This window comes from Pygocentrus nattereri, chromosome 15 (genome assembly GCF_015220715.1).
Source record: "Pygocentrus nattereri isolate fPygNat1 chromosome 15, fPygNat1.pri, whole genome shotgun sequence".
In the NCBI taxonomy this organism is placed as follows: domain Eukaryota; kingdom Metazoa; phylum Chordata; class Actinopteri; order Characiformes; family Serrasalmidae; genus Pygocentrus; species Pygocentrus nattereri.
The window spans coordinates 18,735,113-18,757,549 of record NC_051225.1 but is presented as its reverse complement, the minus strand read 5'-3'; the positions used below and the strand labels follow the sequence as shown (position 1 = coordinate 18,757,549).

The following is a 22,437-nucleotide window of genomic DNA, read 5'->3' as shown; positions in this document are numbered from 1 at the left end:
ACCTCTGGTTTTATATCTGGTAAACTGTCACTGACTCTCTATGGCTATGAATAAAAATAGATGCTTTTGGAGCTGTTTTTTGACATATGTTCCTAAAAAGGCCACGAGGAGAAAATCCTTTGCGTTACGCCATGAAGTCCCGGTTCTGATACACAAATACGTCGTTGTGAGTGAGAATATCCAATCAAATACAGCTGGCTTTGTTGACAGATGAAACAGCCAATGAGTGATTGATTTCGACGCGTAGGCGGCATCTCAGCGCGTTTTACAGGAAGTATGTGCGGGGAGAATTTATGTATTTTCAGAACCTGACGCCGTTCTTCTTAGTTTGTTATGTCGTTTTTGTGTCGTTTATTCACAAATGAGATTAGCTGGAATCGGAACTCAGGCTATAACGCTAATGATTTTTGCCTGATCATCACAAGACGGTGAAGCATGTGATGTGGATCGAGCTTTGGGGACCTCTGTTCGAAGCATCTATGGTTAAAGTGGACTTTTGAGAAAACGCCCTCGCCCGGGAGACACTTCAGTCTGCTGAAAGTGTAGCCTTAGTCCATGTTGCAGAAATGGTTCATGTGTACAACTGTCACCCCTTCGCCTCTCAGCATATTGTTCCGACCGAACAAGAGCCTGGCTTGGTGTGTTGTGGTGGCGGTGCCCTTTTCGTGGTGTCTGCAGGAGGATGCAAGATCGAGGCATATCAGATGCAAGAAGACCAGTGCCCTCTTATTTGCCGCTTTTCTACCATGGGCACAGTCCTTAGCATCCAGCACAGTCAAACTGGTGGGTTTTTCTGTTTTTACACTATTTATATGCAGTTACAATGTATGTAGGAGTGTTGTATATGCCAAAACAGTTTGAACCATTCTGAAATAAGTCTTTCCTACCAGTGATAAGTTCAGACTGATCACTTTGATCACAAATGATCTCTTTTTTTGTTGTTGTTGTGTTTTGTTTTTGGGTGGGGGTTTGTGTGTGTTATGTGTTTTATTTTATTTTTTTACTTCTAGGGGACTACCTAGTCACTATTGAGGAGAAAAACAATGCCACTTACCTCAGGGCCTACACCAACTGGCGCTACCAGGCTGCTGAGAAGACCCGCGTTGGGGTGCGTCTGCTCGGCCACTTTCTGCGAGGTTCCTCCTTTCGTGGGGCTCCTAAGGAGCAGATGGAGATCATAGAGATTCCATTGTTCGAGCCCCCACTATGCATGGCCTGCTGTGCTCAGACAGGCGACCTGCTGGTGGGCTGTGCCAAAAGCCTGGTTGTGTTCAGCCTGAAAAGGCAGGCCTTGAACGAGCAGCTGGCTGTGCTTGATTTTGAAAGGGTCCTCATCCTCCACATCCCTGGATGGAGCCCATCACAGGTGGCTTTCTGTGCAGGATATGTGGCCTTGCAGATGGAGCTGGAGGTACTGGTATTGAAGCTGCAGCAGTTGGAGAAGAGATACCTGTGCCCAGGAGACCATGCACTACTGCCTGTTGATATCATGGCTGCATCAGGCCTTGTTGAAGATGGTATTGTTATGGATCCATCTGTACTGCGCTACCTAATACATTGACAAAACTTTAGTTTTATAACATACTTGTAAACTAAAGTTGCAAATAAAAAGGTCATTTCACTTTTTTATTCATATATAATTAGTTGTTATGACAATGGATGCAGTGTTTGGTGTGAAATGCACTACTCTAGAGAAACTTGCTGAGTCACAGTTGTCCACAATGGTGGTGGTGATGATCAGAAGTCTGTTGAGTTTGGTAGCACTAAAATGTATCTTACACAAAGCTATTACACAAAATCATTACAGACAAATTGTGTGTTGCCAGAGTCATTGTTTTACAATAGTTTTGACAGAAGGTTTTGGCTTAAAAACATTTAGGTTATAGAGGTCCTTACAGGACATTGTAAGGCAAAACAGCACCCAAAGAAAACTTTTTCCAGATTTACTGTTTACTGTCATCAACATTAAATATATCACCTCTTATCACTTCCATTGTCAATAACTTTCTCTGCCACACACTGTTTCACGTCAAACCACTCTGATTAACTTTGTGTATGTCTCAGTGATCAAAATTATGCAGACCTTTAGAAAAATCAGCAGAATTCCCTTTCCATTAATATTAATTAATTGCTTTAATAACCTTAATTTAGGGTTCATTTAAAAATAGCTTTTATTAAATTTTATTATTATAAAATTAACTAGCAGTAACTGTGTCCACTTGTCAAATGCTAGATATCTGTTGTGAAATTAGGTGCGTCTGTGTCACAGTCAGGTCCCCAATTTTTGTAATTTTGCCTCTGTACACCACCGCAATGGATTTGGAATGAAGCAGTCAGGATGTGATTTAAGCTTTCAGACTTTAGACTTTCAGATTTAAGGGTCAAGGGTTTAACAAAAAAAATTGCATTCACTGTTTAGATATTACAGAAATTGTAATATAGTCCCTCCATTTTTGCATGGGTAAAAGTAATTGGACAGATGACTGATAAGCATTTTCCTGGCTAGGTGTGGCCTGTTCCCCCACTCTTTCATGATAAATTAAGGAGATAAATGGTCTGCAGTTGATTCCCATCATTGGTCGTTGGTATTTATTGATGATGTAACTGCTGATAGAAGAAGCAGGATGTATTCTGAAGTTTATAGAGCTATACTTTCTGCTCAGATACAGAAAATGCTGCCATATTGATCTGCCCTCACAGTATAGATAAATAATGACCCAAAACATACTGCAGAAGTAACCTAAGAGCTTCTTAAGGCAAAGAAACGGAATGTTCTTAAATGGTCAAGTCAGTCACCAGATCCTCAACCTGACTGAGCATGCTTTTCACTTACTGAAGACAAAAACTGAAGGCAGAAAGACCCACAAACTAGTAGCAACTGAAGGCATCTGAAGTAAAGGCCTGGCAAAACATATCAAGGGAGAAGCATTTAGTGATCTCCATGGGTTCCAGATTTCAGGCAGTTTTTGACTGCAAACAGATTTCATCAAAGTTTTAGAAGTGCAATCCTTGTATTTACAATCATGTTTGTTTGTCCAGTTACTTTTGAGAATGTGATTGTAGAGTGAAAAATGACTGTAATTCCCAAATAGTTATTTTGTTACACCCATTGAATTAGAGATAAAAATCTACAGTTCAATCACATCTTGACTGCTGCATTTCAAATTCATTGTTGTGGTGTACAGAGGCAAAATTACAAAACATGTGTTAATGTTCAAGTAATTATGAATCTATAATATTTATGTCACTTTTTCTCCAGATGTGAAAAAAGAGCCACTAAGTCCCCATGAGCCAGATGACTTCTTTGTGTTCCCAAAGCATTTGGAGTTGCTGGGGGACGATGCAAAAGACTGCGGAATCTCTGTGTCTTTAGAGTGGACAGGGATGGAGACAGAGGCAAAGAATAACATGGGAATTACCTATGTGTTATACAGGTACAAGAAGTACACAGGATTCTGTTTGTTGGGGTTTAGCACAATAAATTACATCATAGCAAGTTTTCTTGATGATATTGTGGAGATTGTCAGTACCTAAAAGAACACTGAGCTTCTCTGTGCTTTCATTAAAAAGAGATTTGGTCAGGGTTTTCTACACCACTGTTATCAGGAGGTATTGACAGTTCCAAGAGTGCGTAATAGATCTTTTTTGGTACTAATTTGTACTGTACCATCCAGCTGACATTTATGTCTTATATGGCACTGTATGCAGTTCTTATTCTTATTCTGTTGTTCTCTTTTTTAGGAGATTTGCTCCCGATTTCTTTCAGGGCTGCAGTGTGGAGGAGACATGCTTACACTCCCTGCAGCTCCACCCCATGTACACGGGTAGGCATTCAGAAAGGGATGTCATGTTTAGGACACTAATGGTAATGACTAATGGCAAAAGAGACCAAATGTTATAAGCTCATCATTCCTCTTTCATTAGTGTTTGTTTCTCTGACTTTATCCAGGTAATCAGGATGGAACTAGTGACACGAAAGAGCCTTCCTGTATATTCTGTTTCTTTTCTCTGCCCAATGCTGGCTATATGTACAGTCTAAAGAGCACAGTAGAGCTCATCTCCAGCTACCAGTACCCAGAGAAGACCCATCATGCTGTGCTCTGTGACCAGTTTCTATATGCCCTCACCAGGTAGGTGATAGTAACATCCTCACTTTTCACCTAACAACAACATCAATATTACATAACATACAACATCATTATTTCACTGAGAAGTCTGTCTTCTTAGGAATGCTCTGCAGTGCTTCTCTGTGAGGTGCAGTGCTGTGGCAGCTCGAGCAGAGGATCCCTACATTGATACCACCATGAAGGTAAGCTGGAAGAATTAAAATTAGTTAGACTTCACTGTTTATCTCTGTACCATCCAGTGTGCTGGACAGTGAGACTTAACTGCAAAACGGTTTTTTTCTGCTTCTGCTCCAGTTCTCTTAGTGGGGGCTAATTTTCAAAGCTTGTGTAGTAATTGTGAGATTGAATTTGATTTGATTGAATTTGGTGGTCATTCTGTCTCAGAAGCCTAGCAAGTGTTTGTGAATGTCAGGGTTTATTCAATTAAAACTTAAAAATGAACCCCACATTTATTGCTTTTGTTATTGTACATTCTTTTACTGTAAGTATATGATCACATATTTAATATATAGTGAGTTACTCAGTTAATTACATCATGTATGCACTTCTGAATTCCACCTGCTTGTGGAAAAGGGTTGTTTTTTCTTGCTGCAAAAGTAGACTGTATGCACGAAAACAGCATTTCATCAAATTCAAATAAAATATACCCATTTCTGCTCATAAACACAAATCTGTAGGGTGAAAGTATAGAATCTGCACATGTGACAAAATTTCAATATCAGATTAACTGTGCTTTTGTTATCACCATGGATAACTGTAGCTTCTGAGGTTGAACTTTTTATTAATTAATTAATTTATTTATTAGTGCAAATTGTGTTTCTCTGTTCAGGCATGTCCTCCCTTCACCATGGAAGTGTGTGGTCTACGTATACAGCTTTTTATTGGCCTGAAATCTCTGTGCCGTGATGGCAACCACATTGTCTTGCTCACAGCTGCTGATGTGGAGAGCAAAGAGGAGACAGAGCGGACAGCCCGAAGAACTATGTAGGCCATTTTAATAAAACACAATCTTTCCCCACTGACCGAGCTTTTCAATAGCATTAGCACAGTTTATTCATAAAAATACCTGTATACTATAAGTCATTGCCTAGATCTCCCATCCTAAAACTTCATAGGTTTAACTTAGTCCCACTTTGTTTGATTTGGCCATCGTTTCTAACTAAATGAAAGATGATAATGATGAACTACCTGTTCCATTTTCCATCCATTTGTGCACCACATCCAGACTAAAGCTGTAATCTGGAAAAGATCATTTCAGGGTGGTACAAGCAGGCCATGTGCATCTTTGTGATGAAAAATGTTCCCCCAATTTATTTTTTTTTTGCATAGCAGTAGTGCTTTGTATGTTAGTTATTATTTATGCAATCTCACTGAGCACTTTATAAGGTACACCTTGTATCTACACTCATTGTTAATTTTATCAGCTCCACTTACCATAAATCAGCTTTTTGTAGTTCTGCAGTTACTCTGCATACTTCGTTCACCCTCTTTTATGCTGTTCTTCAGTGGTCAGGACCCCCACAGAACACATAATTTGGGTGTTGGAATGTTCTCAGCACTGACATGAAACTAATGTGATGGTGATATGAGTGTGTGGTGTGTTGGTACAAGTGGATCAGACACAGGAGTTATTCAAGTAATTCAAACATTATTCAAGTTCAAGTTTCAAGTTTATTTGTCATTTGCACAACATGTCAAGACATTCATGCATTGAAATGTTTGTGGTAAGGCTCAGATAATCACCCTACAGAAAATAAGTAAGTAACATTATACACACACACACACACACACACACATAAAGTGACTGACTGAAAATGGTAGTCGCGGAAGGACCCACAGCTTTACAGCTTGTTCAGAAGCCTGACAGCCTGTGGGTAGAAACTGTTCTTTAGCCGGGTTGCTCTAGCCTGGATGCTGCGGAATCTCCTGCCAGGATGGTGAACAGCCCATGTGCTGGGTGGCTTCTGTCTGAACCGGATCTTTTTGATCTTCCTGAGGCAGCGGGACTGGTACATGTCCTGTAAGGCTGGTAGATTGTTGCCTATGATGGCTTCTGCCATCCTCATCACTCGTCTAAGGGCCTTGCAGTCGCAGGCGGTGCGGCTGCTGTACCAGACAGTAATGCAGCCTGTGAGGATGCTCTCTATGGGGCACCTGTAGAAGTTGGTGAGGACCAAATTTCCTGAGTCTACACAGGAAGAAGTGGTGTTGTGGGACCAGGTGAGGTAATCAGTGAGTTGTACGCCGAGAAACTTCACACTGCTGACTCTCTGCACTTTGGCTCCGTTGATGAACAGGGGAGAGTGACCGCAGCAGTTGGAACCTCGGTCCGGGCGCTTCTTCAGTGGCAGTGGCCACTGTGTTTGGGGGCAGTTGTGGGCTGGAGGTAAGGGAACTGGCCCTGTGACCGCACATGTCCTTGAGCAAGACACCTAACCCCCAATTGCTCCCCGGGCACCGTGGATAGGGTAAGTGTGCTCACTGCCCCCTAGTGTGTGTCTATTCACTTTTGTGTATGTGGTGATTCACTTCATGGATAGGTTAAACGCGGATGTGGAATTTCCCCATTTGTGGGATTAATAAAGTATCACTTAACTTAATGTTAGACATGTGTTTGGCTACGCAGTCATGTATATACAGGGAGTACAGGAGATGGCTGAGCACACATCCCTGGGGAGCCCCTGTGCTCAGTCAGTGTGGAAGAGAAGCTGTTCCCAACTTTCACCACCAACTTTCATTATCATTGAGACTGAGAACAGTCCACCAACCAAAAATATACAGCCAATCGCATCCTGTAGGCAGCATCCCGTGACCACTGATGAAGGATTAGAGAATAGAATAGAATTCAACTTTATTGTCATTGCGTATGTTGCAGGTACAAAGCAACGAAATGCAGTTTGCATCCATCCAGAAGTGCTTAGCAGAAATATAAATATGTGTGTTACAATGTACAGTAAGTATAGTATATACAGGTTAAAAAAATATGAGGGGGTATGAACATGAAGGGGGTTATACAGGTTATAAACAAGAATGTACAGATTATAAATATGAAGGGGGAAATTATAAAGTACTATGAATAAATATGAGGGGTTATAAAGTTTTATGAACAGGTTATAAATATGAAGGGGGATAAGTATGTACTTATGAACAGGTAGAGTATTTACACAGTATATACAATAATGGGCAGTATATACAACAGATGTGCCGGTAAGTGGTGTTGAGTGGTGTTTAAGTCTGTGTGTTATTGGTATGTGTTAGGGTACAGTCCATTGTTATTTGTTTAGGTATCAGGAGGCAGAGTTCAGGAGTGTGACAGCTGTTGGAAAGAAGCTGTTCCGGTACCTGGTGGTCTTAGTCCGGAGGCTCCTGTAGCGCCTCCCAGAGGGCAGGAGGGTGAAGAGTCTGTGTGCTTGGTGACTGGGTTCTTTGATGATTTTCCCAGCCCTGTTCAGACACCGCTTCCTGTAGATGTCCTCTATGGCAGGAAGTGGTGCACCGATGATGCGCTGGTCAGCTTTCACCACCCTCTGCAGCGCCTTCCGGTCTGAGGCAGAGCAGCACCCGTACCATACTGTGATGCAGTTGGTCAGGATGCTCTCAATGGTGCAGCGATAGAAGTTCTCCAGGATGTCTGAGGACAGGTGGTTCATCCTCAGCCTCCTCAGAAAGAAGAGGCGCTGGTGAGCCTTCTTTACCAGCTTGGAGATGTGGACACCAAGGAACTTGAAGCTGTTCACACGCTCCACTGCCGTCCCCTTGATGTGGATGGGTGGATGTGGGTCAGCATTCCTTCTGAAGTCCACAATGAGCTCCTTAGTTTTCTCAGCGTTGAGCAGAAGGTTGTTTGTGTCGCACCACTCAGCCAGACGATCCACCTCCTCCCTATAGGCTGTCTCATCATTGTTTTTGATGAGGCCAAGCACCGTGATGTCATCTGCAAACTTAATGATGGTATTGGAACCGTCGACAGGCTTGCAGTCACACAGCCTTGTGGTACACCAGCGTTTATGGTGATGGTGGATGAGCAGTGGTTGTCCAACCGGACATGTTTGGGTCGATTGGTCAGGAAGTCCTGTAACCAGTTGCACATTAGAGGGAACTAATGCCCAAGTCTGTGAGTTTTGTGATGAGTTTTGAGGGGATGACTGTGTTGAATGCTGAACTGAAGTCTACGAACAACATCCTGTGCTATGGAGACTGCATCTTCTGTGCTCCTTTTCTGGCGGTATGTAGATTGGTGGGTGTCCAGGGTGGGGGGGGAGACAGGATTTGAGCTGTGCTAGGACCAGCCGCTCAAAGCACTTTGTGATGATGGGGGTGAGGGCTACCGGGCGGTAGTCATTCAGTCATGATGGTTTGGAATTTTTGGGTATCGGGATGATGGAGGTGGTTTTGAAGCAGCTTGGTACCACAGCACGGGCTAAGGACAGGTTGAATATGCACTCCTGCCAGCTCTCCAGAACATGTTCTGAGAACACGTCCAGGGATGCCATCAGGACCCGCAGCCTTGTGGGCTTTAATCCTGCCCAGCGCCGCTCCTACATCGGTGGGAGAAAGAGTCAGTGGTTGGTGGTTCCCTTTCTCAAAACGAGCATAGAAATTGTTGAGCTCGTTGAGGAAGGAAACATCAGAGGAGGCGGGGGAGGGGTTGATGGTCTTGTAATCTGTCATAATCTGGAGTCCTTGCCACATACGCCGGGGGTCGGAGTTGGAGAAGTGTTCTTCTACCTTCCCTTTGTAGTGGTGTTTGGCCATTTTGATGCCCTTCTTCAGCTCAGCCCTGGCTGCACTGTAGGCCTGTGCATCTCCCAACCTGAAGGCGATGTTTCGGGCCTTCAGTAGGGGACGAACTAACACAAAGAGGACAACTAACACAAACTGTGCTTCAGCAGATGAGCTGTCATCTCTGACTTTACATCATCAACAGTGTAGACCAACCAGGTAGGAGTGTCTAATAGAGTGGACAGTGAGTGGGAAAAGTGTTCAGCAGCACTACTGTGTCTGATCCACTCATACCAGCGCAACACAAAGTAACATGCCACCATGTCAGTGTCAGTGCAGTGTTGAAAATGATCCACCACCCAAGTAGTACCTGCTCTATGGTGGTCCTGTGGGGGTTCTGACCATTAATGAGTGAGGTAAAGGTGGGATAGAAAAAAGTGAGTGTAGATGCAAGGTAGGTGTACCTAATAAAGTGCTTAATGAGTGTATATATCCTTGCACTGCTTGTAGTATACTTTGCCCCACGTAATGTAGGTTTTCCTGGTAATTTGTTGAAACATGTCCTTGCTGATCATAACCATATTTGAATGATGTTATTGTATTTGCTTATGTGCATTGACGCTTCACATGCATTGACGCTCAGTAAATGCTCTGTATTGTAGCGAATCAAAAGAGCACAAAGCACTGACAGGGATTTTCCTAGCGGTAGGTATAGAGCCATCCACCAGCCCAGCTCTGGAGAGCTTCCTGTCCAGGTCATTCCTGTAAGTCAGCTCTGTGTGACCCTGTCCCTCTAATGACATGATTCCAAAACCTCCCCATAGATAATGCTAACTTACCCATTTTTGATTGCTAACATAACCTAACATCCCAGTTACTCTTTTATTTATACATATGTGTTTGTTTGTTTGTTTGTTTGGTTGGTTATTTTTCTTTAGTGAAACTGCTTTTGAAACTGAGGAAATGAAAACTGCTAAGACTTGGCAATGTGGGTGGATTTTGTGGTCTATTCACCCCTAGTAGCAGCATTTAGTAGAGGCCTTGAGGCAGAGCTTTTCCGTCACATGATGTCCATCAGCTGCTTGCAATAATGTCAAAACTGGACTAATATGATCAGTCCAGGAAATAGGTCACATCACAACTGCCTAGATTCAAAAAGTTTTTTCAGCTCCTGGGGTCATTACAGTATGTCAGCAGGTCTTCTTCTTGTTAAACAACCATCAATGATACAAGCCTGAATTTGTTAGCTATCTTGCCCCTTCACCACTGATAATCTAGCTAAATCCAGTCACACACAAAGGATTGTGCTCAACAAATGGACTATTGTACCCAGTGACCTGACTGAACTTTTTAGCAATGGACTTCCTATTTTTCTTATATTAAGTTTCATGACTCAAATACTTTGACTTATTCAGAATTTATTGCCATTTTCCAGTCATATAAGTCTTCAGCTGCACAAATGTGCAGGGCATTTGTTGCCATATTTTAACATGTGTTTCAACAGGAGACAGTTCTGGATTACAGGAAGACTAATCTAGCACCCACACTCTTCTATTAAACATCCATGCTGTTGTAACATGTGGCTTGTTGTCATGCTGAAATAAGCATGGACATAACCCAAAAAAGACGGTGTCTAAAAGTCAGCATATGTTACTCCAAAGTTTATTTAGTGCTAATGGTGCTTTCACAAATGTTACACTCTAATACCCTCCCATACCCTGAGAGACCCTGACTTTTGAACTTTTGGTGTTAACAGTCTAGCCTAGAGAACATCCATTATAATGAAAGTTTGACCTGTCAGATCACAATGCACATTTCCACTGTGCATCATTCCATTTCAGATGAGCCGGAGCCCATTCCCTTGCTCATAAAGGACTAGGGCTTTCATGGATACTCCTTTTATACTCAAGCATGATTGCATAACCTGTTTAAGAAGTTTTTTGAACATTTCAGTGTTCCTCATCTTAAATACCCTTTCTGAATTTTTGTGGAACATGTTGCAGGTATCAATTTACTATGTATTTACAAAAAACATCTTGTTTATAAACTAGTTACAAAAAATATTTGTCTTTGTACTGATTTTGTTCATGTACACGTCAAAAGTAGATTTAAAAATCACTGCTTCCTGCTGTCCCAACGTTTTTGAAATTGGGTTTATATATGGGAATGCGATTGCAGTTAATATCCTTATAGTGCAATGCTAAGGGGCAATTATACTGTTAACAGGAGCCCAACATCAGTTGACCTCATAGGAACTTTTTTATCTGTGGTATCTGATATTCTGTTCTTTGCTTTTTTTTTGTACCAGATCCAGGAAGACTTCTGTCTCATCAAAGCCTAAAGAACCAAATGAAAGTGGCCATGGCTGGAACCTGTATGTGATCAACACTGTATCCACACTACAGCTGTACAGAGAGATGGTAGAGTATCAGCCCTGATCCAGTTATAGCTGTGACTTTAAGGAGCCACTGATTATTGATATGAAGTATAGTTTATTGATAAGTATATGGACCATTCAATGAAATTATTTGAAACTGGGGACCCACAGTTATAAAATAATAAAATGAAAAGTAGTCAGACTTTAAAAATCTACAAAGATTATTATGATCTATTTAAACCCATTGCCTTCATAGAGATAGCAGTAAGCTAAATATATACAAATATAAACAGGGTACTGTCCATCAAGAGGTAGATGTCCCATCCGTAACCCTAACTAAATTTCAACTTGTTTTTAAAAAGATCTTCGTGATTTATAAACTGAAGTTGAAATACTCAGATTTATCATGACTTTAATTCTTAAATAAAATATTTATTCAAAAAGTGCTGTCCCACATTTTCATGTCACTACTAAAACACAAAGTGTTTTAGGCCATAGACGAAGCCTTATTTTAGCCACACCCCTGGATTTTTTCAAGCAGAAAATGCATCCTTGTCCCTTATCGCCACATGGTGAGCAGTTAGATCCTATTGTTTCAAAGTAAATGTGTCCCAAAGTTTCAAAATTGCCAAAAAAATGTATACTCCAAATTAGCTTAAATTGTCACTACAGAAGTGTTTGATTAAGTTTTGGAAGCATCATGGTTGTTTCAGTAATGACAAACAGGAATGTTTTTTATTGTATTAAAATAAACATAATGATTGTATAGGTCATTCAAAGCAAAAGGATTTTAGTTGAAAGTTAACTTTGACTTTGAAAGTTGACTTTGAACCAGTTCAAGTAGAATGATCCATGTACCTTTAAATAATGTCCATTATAATTTATGCAAGTCTGGAAAGTCTAGATCAGAAAGTATGAATTAAAACTTCAGTGATTTCCAACATTTTGTGCATCTTTTATAAAAGTACAGATAACCTGTTGATTTGAAACATATTTATAATAGAAACTATTGTGCAGGGCGGCACAGTGGTGTGGTGGGTAGCGCCGTCGCCTCACAGCAAGGAGGGCCTGGGTTCAATTCCCCGTGACCAGGGTCCTGTCTGTGTTGCATGTTCTCCTCGTGTCTGCGTGGGTTTCCTCCGGGTTCTCCGGTTTCCTCCCACACTCCAAAGACATGCAGTCAGGCCAATTGGACATGCTAAATTGCCCCTAGGTGTGAGTGTGTGAGTGACTGTCTGTCTGTCTGTCTGCCCTGCGATGGAATGGCGACCTGTCCAGGGTGTATCCTGCCTTCCGCCCGAAGACTGCTGGGATAGGCTCCAGCACCCCCCCGCGACCCTGACGGAGAAGCGGCTTAGAAAATGGATGGATTGATGGATGGATGGATGGACTATTGTGCAGTTGCTAAATTTCCATCAGTAAACATTAAAGCTGTAAATATGTAAACTTTATTATTTGGAAGTTATGGTAGTATGTTGCCAATATAGTAATGTCTGTGAAGTTTTCACAGGCATCTGCATGATCACACAGGAATACCAAAAAGTAGTAAAGACATAACAGTATAAACAGTACAATGAAAAACAACAGATTAAATAGATTAGGTTGAAAAACAGAGGATTTCTTTAACATAAAGCTAAAATAGGGTCCATCAGTAAATTGTAAAGCGCATAGAATACGACTTATGAATATAGTTTGTGTTTACTTAATACTTAACATTCATTCTCAAACAAATCACATTTTGTTTATTCTGTATCCCCAGGTGGAGTACAGTAAGCGGTATGGACAGACCAGCCCACTGTCTCACAATTGCTTGCACCTGCTGAGTGAGGCTCACCTGCTCCTCAGAGCTGCTCTGCTGGGCCAGGAGACTTCAGACAAAGTTCAGCTCCAGGAAGCGTTCAAGGAGAGCTGTGCCCACCTAGGAGACTGCTTCAGCAGGTGGGCCAGAATTCCTACTCTTAACTACGTGCCAGTCTACTGGCTTTGGTGCTACACCATGATAACGTTTTTTAGTTTTAGTGGTATTGATGGATAGCTTGAACTTAATTGCAGTATATGCTTTCTATTTGCCTTTTAAAAAAGATCAAAGAAGTGGTCACAACTCTCTTGCACTTTTGCCTCATTACATATGCAAGGTTTCCATGTCACAAAAGACTGGGAAAAGATGATTATAACCAAGCACCTACTCTTATTAGAGTTACACCTACAGTTATTTATTTTGAGATGGAGAAAAATGTATTCCATGTCACATTGTTCTTAATTTTTTAATCCAGCGTCTTGGATGCTGGGTCAGCCTCTCAGGCACAGTTTTAGAATGGTTTAAATCATGTTTAAGTAATAGTTCATGGTTTCACTTGGAAATCATCACAAAGATTTGCCATTTCTTGTGGAGAAACTTGTTCATGCATTTGTTACGAGCAGACTTGACTACTGTAATGCTCTTCTTACAGGACTTCCTAAGAAAACTATACATCCCTTACAACTCGCATACAAAACGCAGCAGCAGCGTCCTAACAAAAACAAAAAAGATGTCATATCACTCCTGTTTTAGAAGAACTGCACTGGCTGTCTGTATAACTCAGGGTAGATTTTCAAGTTCTGCTACTAGTTTTTAAACCTCAAAATGACCTTAAAGCACCTGTTTACATCACAGAGTGTCAGAGTGTGTTCCAACACATGATCTAAGACCTGCAGGTAGTAGCCTTCTACAGATACCCTGTGTAAAATACAGAAAACATGGAGAGGCCTTGTTCGGTTGCTCTCCTTGTAAACTGTGGAACTCAGTTCCACCTTTTATTAGACAGTCAAGCTCAGTGCTCACTTTTAAGAACTTTTAACTCTCTTTAAGTTAGCATTGAATTAAAACTCTGTCTCATAGTATTTATTTTTTTTATCTTTTTCATTTTCTTCTGATTCTAAATAAATGCTAATGATTTCTTGTATAACTATGTTTTATCACCTCTCTGTAAAGCACTTTGAGCTGCCACAGGCATGAAAAGTGCTATATAAATAAAAATTATTATTATTATTATATTAATGTCATCACATTAACTATCAAATGCAGGTTATCCCTAAATACTGATTTGACAACACTATGGCTTACATGTGCGCTGTGACAGAAATGTCACAGCCATTCTTTAATGCACTGCACATAGCTTAGAGGTTATACTCAAATTATTTCAGTTAAACTCTTGATAAAAAATTATTTCGACCACATGAGTCACAGGTTGAATAAGGTTGAAAAGGTATTTTTCCTACCTGCCAGAAACAGTCTTTCTTACGAAACAACTTGTAAACCAAACACATGGTTATATTGTGCTGATCATAGTATGTTGATTACGAAATAGCATCTGTGAGTTTTTAGTAGATAATCTGATAAATTAATCACTCTTTTCAGCACAAAACGGAGGTAGATCACTCCCTCTTTTAGTAAATCTGCCATTTTCCTCTGTCTAGTTAATGTTTACAATACTTTGTAAGGTCCCCCTTTTATGTAACAGTCCAGTTTAAACAAGTTATAGTTTATAAGACATTCTGGGTAGTCACAGTACTCATTTAGAATCATTGCTTCATTAACTTTCTTAATGGAACATAAATGTCAACTAAAATATGTTACTTTGATTTATTTGAAAAATACTATACTACTGCAGTTTGTCATTACTGTTCAGCACTATTTAACAGTATCTTTTAGATGTACTGGAGCCGTGAACGTACCTCCTGTTTATGAATTGCTGTGGTATGACTTCTTGCTGACACATATTCTGTTTTATTTGTAATGCAGTTGCAGTATACTTTTCATTTTTTGACTTATTGATGTCTTTAAAGTTTTATGTCAGAGCCCCTTTGGCACTTCAAAAAGCGTATAAAATTACAAATGTTGAAAAAAGTATTATGCATGGCACACATACATTATCTATCTTCTACAAATGTTCCAGTTCACCATGACTGCTGTTACTGGGAAATGTTACCTTTGTTTTTTTAGGCTGGATAAGCGAGACTGTCATTTGGCACTCCCCTACTACAAGATGTCTGGCCTGTCTGTGACTGAGGTGATCCAGAGGAATGTGGCTATGTGCAGCAGCACTGTGTCTGACTATGGCAGTGGTTTCCTCTTCTTCCTCAAGCATTCTCTCTATGAGGAGACCATGGAAGAGCTCAGTGAAGTAAGAGAATGTTCGTTAAGTCCTTCATTCTGTTCTTTTTTTTATAATTACACAATGTTACTTATTACATGTGGAGCAAAGTAAGAAGAGACTGCATTATATGGTAGAAATCTTTGTATACATTAAATATGCAGTTTCAGATTATAAATGAAGTAGTATTGCTACGTATGGTAGCATAACTTTGAAGTACTTCTTGGCATCTAGCAAAGATAGTTATTTTAACAATAATAAAGGTTAAAAGTCTGCTAAAGGGCTGTAACAGCAGACAGATTTCACTGTATTTATGTATAGTTGGTTTTGCACCACAGTACAATACAGATATATTTTTGACACAGCGAAATACTATCACTCACTTTTAGATTTTTAATTTTTTTTGGGGTCAAAGTCCTATTGCCAAAGCAACATCACAGTGTATTGTATAATTGTTAGAAGACTAATTTTCTTAGGAGACAAATACATTTAAATATACATACAGTTGTAAATAGTTTTGGGTGCACAGGGGAGTTTGGAATACATTCCAATTTGTCAATATGTCTGATGCGAAAAATAGAACTGAATTCAATTCCCAACCCTCATAATTTATTTCCTCATACTCCTCTATGCATATCAAAACATCCCTACTCATACTAGGTAAATAATATGTTAAAGGATGGTAGAAATGCGTGTACTTCATCTATCCCACTCCTCTCATTAGGAGACGGCTAACACAGTGCTGGATATCTTCAGTAAGGCAGAGCCTGGTCAGCTGCCCCATGTGGTGAGTAGCTTGTTCATGATGAAGGCCAACCCTGGTTGTGTGCTGGCTCACCTGGAGCAGCTGGAGGCCTCTGGAGGCCCGTCCGTCACGCTGACTCTGTGCAAGGCTGCCCACGCCCTCCGCTTAGGTGATCTGCAGCTCTACCAACAGCAGATGGACCGCCATGCTGAGGTATGTAGTGTTTTCATCTGTTAATTTATCTGCTAATTCCTTTATTCAGACATTCATTTCTCCACTTTCACATTTATTTATTTGCTACAAGAAGGACATCTATGAAAACATCAATGTAGTCACAGTATTGACTGGGTACAGTGTTAGCAGTATGTTCTGCTTTTGTTTTCTCTGTGTCAAATCACTTCACCAAGCCCTTTCTCTTCGCAAATAGGAAGTAACTGTTGTGTACTTCTTTAACCCTATCTTACCTAATATGTTGACGGCAATGCATTTGTATCAGTGTGTACTACCTTGTGGTGTATATATATATAGTGCACTGTGATAGTTTCTAAGGCTAAACAATCAATTAAATTGTAGCCTCATGATCATTGATCATTGTATGCAGCTATTAATATGCATGCTTAAAGCAGGAAAAATGTACCTGTCTTGCTTCCTGTCTTTGCTTAGTAGCTAACGCTGGTTGTCTTTTCAAAATAATACACTACACTGTTATGCACAAACTCACACTTACACAAATGTCTGCTGTTACACAGAATCATGTTTAGAGCTAAGAAGCAGTTTGCTTTATAAAAAAGGTTACATATGACATGAAAAGAATAAAAACATGCACAATATTCTTTTTGTTGAATGAAAATAAATGCAACTACCAGCAGAAATCAGCTGATTTTTTGCCTTGGCATGAAAGTGTTAATAAAATGAGGTGACTTCTCTGTGTGTTATATTGTTATATTGGTCAGATGTTGCAAGTGTATGGCTTCATTGACGAGCCAAAGCTGCTTCTGCATGGCAGAGGGAAGGCAGTGGTACCCACTCAGCTGGCACAGCACCTGCATGACACCCAAGATGGCCTGCTTGTGGCTGCAGTAGTAGCACTACATGAGAATAGCAAGGTCAAGCTGGAAGAAGCCGACCTCTTCTTCCAGGTATGCACTGTCTGACTGCCATGTTGATCAAAACCTGTATCTTAGGGTTGTATTGTCTTGTTCTTATATGTCTTTCCTACTCTCCTTATCAGGAGTTATGTAAAGATAGTGTGGAGACTCAGAGCAGTCCTCAGCTGCTTGTGGATTTCTGGGAGGCTTTACTGGTAGCCTCATCTCAGGAAGCAATCATCCATGAGCTCCTTTTCCGTCTCACGTCCGTCTATATTGACCGCATCACACGCAGGGACTGCTCTGGCATTAAAGCTCTCAAAACTGCAGAGGACCTGGTGAGTTCAGTTATCTCCAGTCCCACAGATGTTGAATGTAATTATATTTTATGAAATGACTATGAAAGCAGAGCAAGAGGCTGCAGGTAGGGAATAATCAGAAAAGGTAGGATTACATGTAAATCAAGCCATAAGGTTCTCTGAAAAATCAGATGTACTCAAACCTCCCCCCTCCCCTCCCCTTACCCACACATGTGGTATGTCTATGTCACTCGAAAATATCTTGGGTGATCTAGTCTTCTATTACTTGTTAACTACTGTAGCCTTGTAAAACTACTGTAAAATCAAAGAAGCAAAACTTTAAACACCAAACGCATCTGTAATGATTGACTGTGCTTGGAGTAAAAGAAGAGTGATATAAATTTGTGTTTTAAGGAACCATTTCTTTAAAGAATCCATATCACAGAATGCCAAATTCCATCAGTGTTTGAAATAAAACACTTAGGGAAGTGACTGATATGTTTCATATATTTCAGTGTTTAAAACGTAAAACATGTTCACTTTCCAGTCTATACAACCTATATGTGCTCAGCAAAAACAGACCCTTTACACTCAAGTTATAAGGAGCATTTCAACCTGATTGCATTTTGAATGAGGCTCAGTAGAGGGCAGCCAATTAGAAGAGAGCTCATTCACATAAATCAGATTTAAAGGCAGAAAAATAGCCTGTTTAATTTTAAGGGTTAAAGATTTACCAAACGTTAATATAAAAATTAATTATGACTTTTTTTTTGTACAATTCGTATCTCTAAGGCTAAGCCTGTGATGATCAATGAAATTTTAGCCTACAATTAATTCTCATATAAGCACTAGCAATCAGCATTTTAAATATATCAATCTTAAAGGCACAGAAAAGCAGCCTGTTTAATTTTAAGGGGTAAAGCGTGGTGACCAAACGTTAATATAAAAATTAATTGTGACCGTTGTTTTGTACATAAACCCCCAGGCTAAAAAATCAAATACAAGAAAAATGTAGGGTATGGGTCCTAAATTTGAATAGTACAAACCATTGTGAATCTTGTGAGTTTTGCTCTACAGATTTAGCCTGGCTTTTCCTCATTTGCAAAGCCATAACCGTTACAGCAGTTACACTTTTGTGTCACCTCTTTGCTTCCAGATTAACTCCTGCTCTCACTATGGACTGCTCTTTCCATGGGTGAGCATCCTGACTCCTACTCACTTCAACATCATCCACGATCACCAGGAGGACCTGCAGAAACTCCAGGTCTGTAACTGTATTAGTCAGAGTTGATTTGTAGAATGCACTACAGTTCATGTTGAGATAAAATCATCACATCCATTGTGCAATATTAGACATAGTTGAAAGCTGCAGGAATTCCTTAGGCAGTACCTTAACTGCCTTTAGGATTAGTAAGTTTATTTTCTGAACATGTTAAATATGTACCTTTGAAAGTTTTTACTTGAAAGCAACTGCTGGTTATCCATTTGCAGCTATTCCTAATAGGACTTTTAAAGACTGGAGGTTTGTACCTATAGCCTCATAGATATGAATAATGCAGAGACAGATGGTAAAGCGACCATTTAACCTACACAGTAATCAGTTCTAAAGCCTGGACAATGCCCAGATTTTCTCTATGCTTTGAATCTTTTTTGTTGCAGTCTCTACTGTGCGGCCCCACTCTGGATGTGTCCTCCATTCTGCCTCTGCTGGAGCAGCTGCCAGACACAGATAATGCTGGCCTGAGCGTGCATGTGCTTTGTGCGACCAAGCTGGGCCAGCATGAGAGCTCCATTGAGTGGCTGCTGGACCGCTGTCCACAAGCCATCATTCCCTACGCCAATCATGAGCTGCAAAATGACAAATTGGTAAATTGCCACAACGTTCAGTCACTGTTCTTTATTGATAGACAGACTATACATAACTATAAACAAATTGCAGTAACATCCTGTGATGTGTATTCTGTAAAAAAGCTTACTTCTTAGTTAAAATTATGAGTATAAATTAGGTTATTTTTAGAAATGTGTAATACGGCTGTAGTATGATCTTTGTTCTTATCCTGGGCTGTTGTTCTGTGCAGGCACTGTGGTGGCAAAAACTGTTTCCTGAGCTTTGTGAAAGGACACGAGTTTCATCAGGAGAGAACAGTATTTTGCTTGCAGCTCTGAGAGGTAGCTTTTTGTTTTTAGGATATTACACAATACTGTAACACAGAGTTGGGCTTCCAAGTCAAGTGCTGGTAAAACGGTTCTTGCTTTGTCAAAGAATAAAAACCACTCACATGTTAATGATGTTAGCACTCTCCTCTGATCATGCTTAGATCATATGACATATTTCTTGACCATTCTTTCTAATAACAGAGACTCTTGTGGTGGTGGCAATGGAACTGAACCCGCTGGAGTTTTTGGACTTGCTGCCTAACGATGGGACTGCACACTTCTTTCTGCCTCATCTTCTGGAATGCAGCCAGAAAAATCTTCTTACTTGAGCTGCCAACATTGTGTGTGTGTGTGTGTGTGTGTGTGTGTGTGTGTGTGTGTGTGTGTGTGTGTGTGTGTGTGTCTGTGTGTGTCTGTGTGTGGGGGTGTGTGTATAGATAATATATATACTGCTAGACAATTAGTAAGCAAAAATAATGTACCAAAAAATATAGCACCAAAACACTAAAGGGTTTAATTAATAATGTTGAGGAGATGTTGAGGTTTCAAATAATAAAGGATTTAGTGACTGAACTAGACATGATAAGTAATGTGCTGTTACATGGCACTCTAAAGACTCCAGAGTGGCGCAGCTCGCTAGAAAACTCACAGGTCCGGGAATTGAAACCCAAAGCCCTCTGTGGCTGGGAGAGAATTCAGCTGACCCAGCTGACCTTTGGGTGGAAAGATGACTTGCTTAACATCTCTTGTCCATCTGCAGTGGTGCTGGCCAATATGTTCGGTGACATACAAAACTGGGCAGTCAGCACACACAAGTATGTGCAACTTTGCCCTGTGATGAGCAGCAGTTTTTAAAAGATGCATGGCTTGGGTGCAGAGGAAACATCTACTTGCCTCCCTTTGTTTAGTATCATACAACAGAAGAACTACAGACAGTGGGGGTGATTGTGAGTAATATTAGGGAGGACATTTGGGAAAAAATAGAGCCAAAAAAGAAAAACATAACCGGATGTTTCCATGTAGATATGTTTTAGTCTGATGTGGTTTGCTGAGCATCAGCGGTTCTGAGTCACTGCTTGTTTTTGAGTTTTACCTGCCTTGACACACCACATTTGTCCAATTACTTGAATTGTTCTGGTGTTTCAGAAAGTTTACATAATGGAGACTTTCCCCTGTGTTTTGTTTGCTTATTGGGCAATAGGTAAAAGTGACAGAGTGACATTTTGTAGACTGCCCAATATATTCTTCTGATAGTATGCTGGACCAAAGCATCATGCACTGTATGTCCAAAAATATCCAGATGCCTCTTCTAATTAGTGAAATTGCCTACTTCAGGACGTGCTGTTTGATACAGGTGTTCAACTGCACTTACAGCTTATATAATCTCCACGATAAAGCATTGCAATCGAATTGGGCTGTGGAGCAGCTGTACTTGAACCTAAGGTCACCACGCACAATGGCAAGCATCAGCTAGAAGGGTATAAGTCTCCCCAGATATGGCCTATGGAACAGGAACTATGTTGTCTGGAGTGATGGAGTGGCTTTGGAATAAATTTGTGATCCAGAACTAATCATCCAACATCAGTACCTGACCTCACTAATCCTCTTGTGGATGAATGCAATCCAGTCCTCACAGCAATAATAAATCATTATTAATACACTTGATGTCAGAAGAAGAGTTGGATGAACAGGGCTCTACAAACTTTTGGACATACATCATGTGATGTGTGACACATGCCTTTCTATGTTATACTACTGTATGCTAGTTCTAGTCATCTCATAATACGTGAATGTGAAAGAAAGCAGTTTGCACTAATACCACTTATCTGTTCATCATCTCTCATGTACTGATATTTTAAATGCTTTCCAGTAAATTTAGCCATGTTTGGCATGTTTTCTTCTTCTTTCTTTACAGTTTTGTCATGTTTTTATTTATTAGCCTGTATAAAGCAGCCCTTGTGTTCAACGTTTCTGAATTGTAACTTCTAAGTCAGAAATTTAGTTCTAGCATTGTCAGCCCTGACGCTGTCAGTTTGCCTGCCTTGGACTCGAATTCCCAGCATGCTCTGCCTATGGACTACAGTGACTCTGCTGAGCACGTGACGCTCCGGCGCTCCGGCTCGCCTTGCTTCTAATCAATGAGATTTTCAACACCTGTGAACCCGTGTATATAAGCCCTGTTGTTTCCTGTGTTTAGTGTTGAGTATTATCTAGCTTCTAGCTCTCTTACGACGCGTTTTTCCTTGCTCTTATTCTTTGTTTATTCCGACCTTTGCCTGTACTTCGTTTTCTCCTTTTTGCCTTGCCCATTGATTGCCTTACCGTTGCCGTTTTGTTTGTATTTTCTCTACCCTTTAGCCTAGCTCCTTTACCTTGTTTTTGCTCTCCTGTGTACCGACCACCCTCTGGTATGTCTATGTTGCTGCTGTTATTGTTGTTTCTGACCCTGCCTGTCCCTTACTATTCTCTTGTATTGCCCTATTATATTAAAACTTGTAAGATCCATCAGCGAGTGTCTCCCCTGTTACTGGCAGTCGTGACAAGCATGTTAAATACCAGTGTCATTGTTCTTTTTTATGGCCTCCCCCTTTTCTCTTATTAATACTTATTTCAATATGAGTTACCATCTATACACACACATACACACTTAATAATTCTGGGTCACGAGGGGAGCTGGAGACTTTCCCAACGGTAATTGGTTGGAAGGCAGGAAACACGCTGGAGAGGTCGCCAGTCCATCGCAGGTCAAACATACGGACACATACATTCACGCACATGTGAAATCATGT

General features: G+C 40.5%; 1 protein-coding gene across 2 annotated transcripts; it reads left to right on the top strand.

Moving 5' to 3' along the window:
- The first annotated feature begins 260 nt into the window (after nt 1-260).
- Nucleotides 261-22,153, top strand: hps3 (HPS3 biogenesis of lysosomal organelles complex 2 subunit 1). Of its 2 annotated transcripts, XM_017717847.2 has the most exons (18): nt 261-783; nt 1,011-1,517; nt 3,260-3,434; nt 3,742-3,824; nt 3,950-4,130; nt 4,228-4,309; nt 4,957-5,111; nt 9,512-9,613; nt 11,158-11,269; nt 12,986-13,164; nt 15,209-15,389; nt 16,084-16,317; nt 17,058-17,243; nt 17,336-17,530; nt 18,648-18,755; nt 19,151-19,357; nt 19,570-19,660; nt 19,850-22,153. In XM_017717847.2, the coding sequence occupies exons 1-18, from the start codon at nt 567-569 to the stop codon at nt 19,975-19,977; spliced, it is 3,123 nt and encodes a 1,040-aa protein (XP_017573336.1). In that variant the 5' UTR covers nt 261-566; the 3' UTR covers nt 19,978-22,153. The 2 variants fall into 2 exon arrangements, with proteins under 2 accessions (XP_017573336.1, XP_017573337.1); XM_017717848.2 differs by lacking the exon at nt 9,512-9,613.
- The last annotated feature ends 284 nt before the right edge of the window (nt 22,154-22,437 follow it).

Excerpts from the sequence above, each read along its gene's own strand:
- hps3 (XM_017717847.2), top strand. The coding sequence starts at position 567 with ATGGTTCATGTGTACAACTGTCACCCCTTCGCCTCTCAGCATATTGTT. Across the intron at positions 4,131-4,227 it reads TTTCTATATGCCCTCACCAG|GAATGCTCTGCAGTGCTTCT; the intron begins GTAGGTGATAGT and ends CTGTCTTCTTAG. Across the intron at positions 11,270-12,985 it reads TACAGCTGTACAGAGAGATG|GTGGAGTACAGTAAGCGGTA; the intron begins GTAGAGTATCAG and ends CTGTATCCCCAG.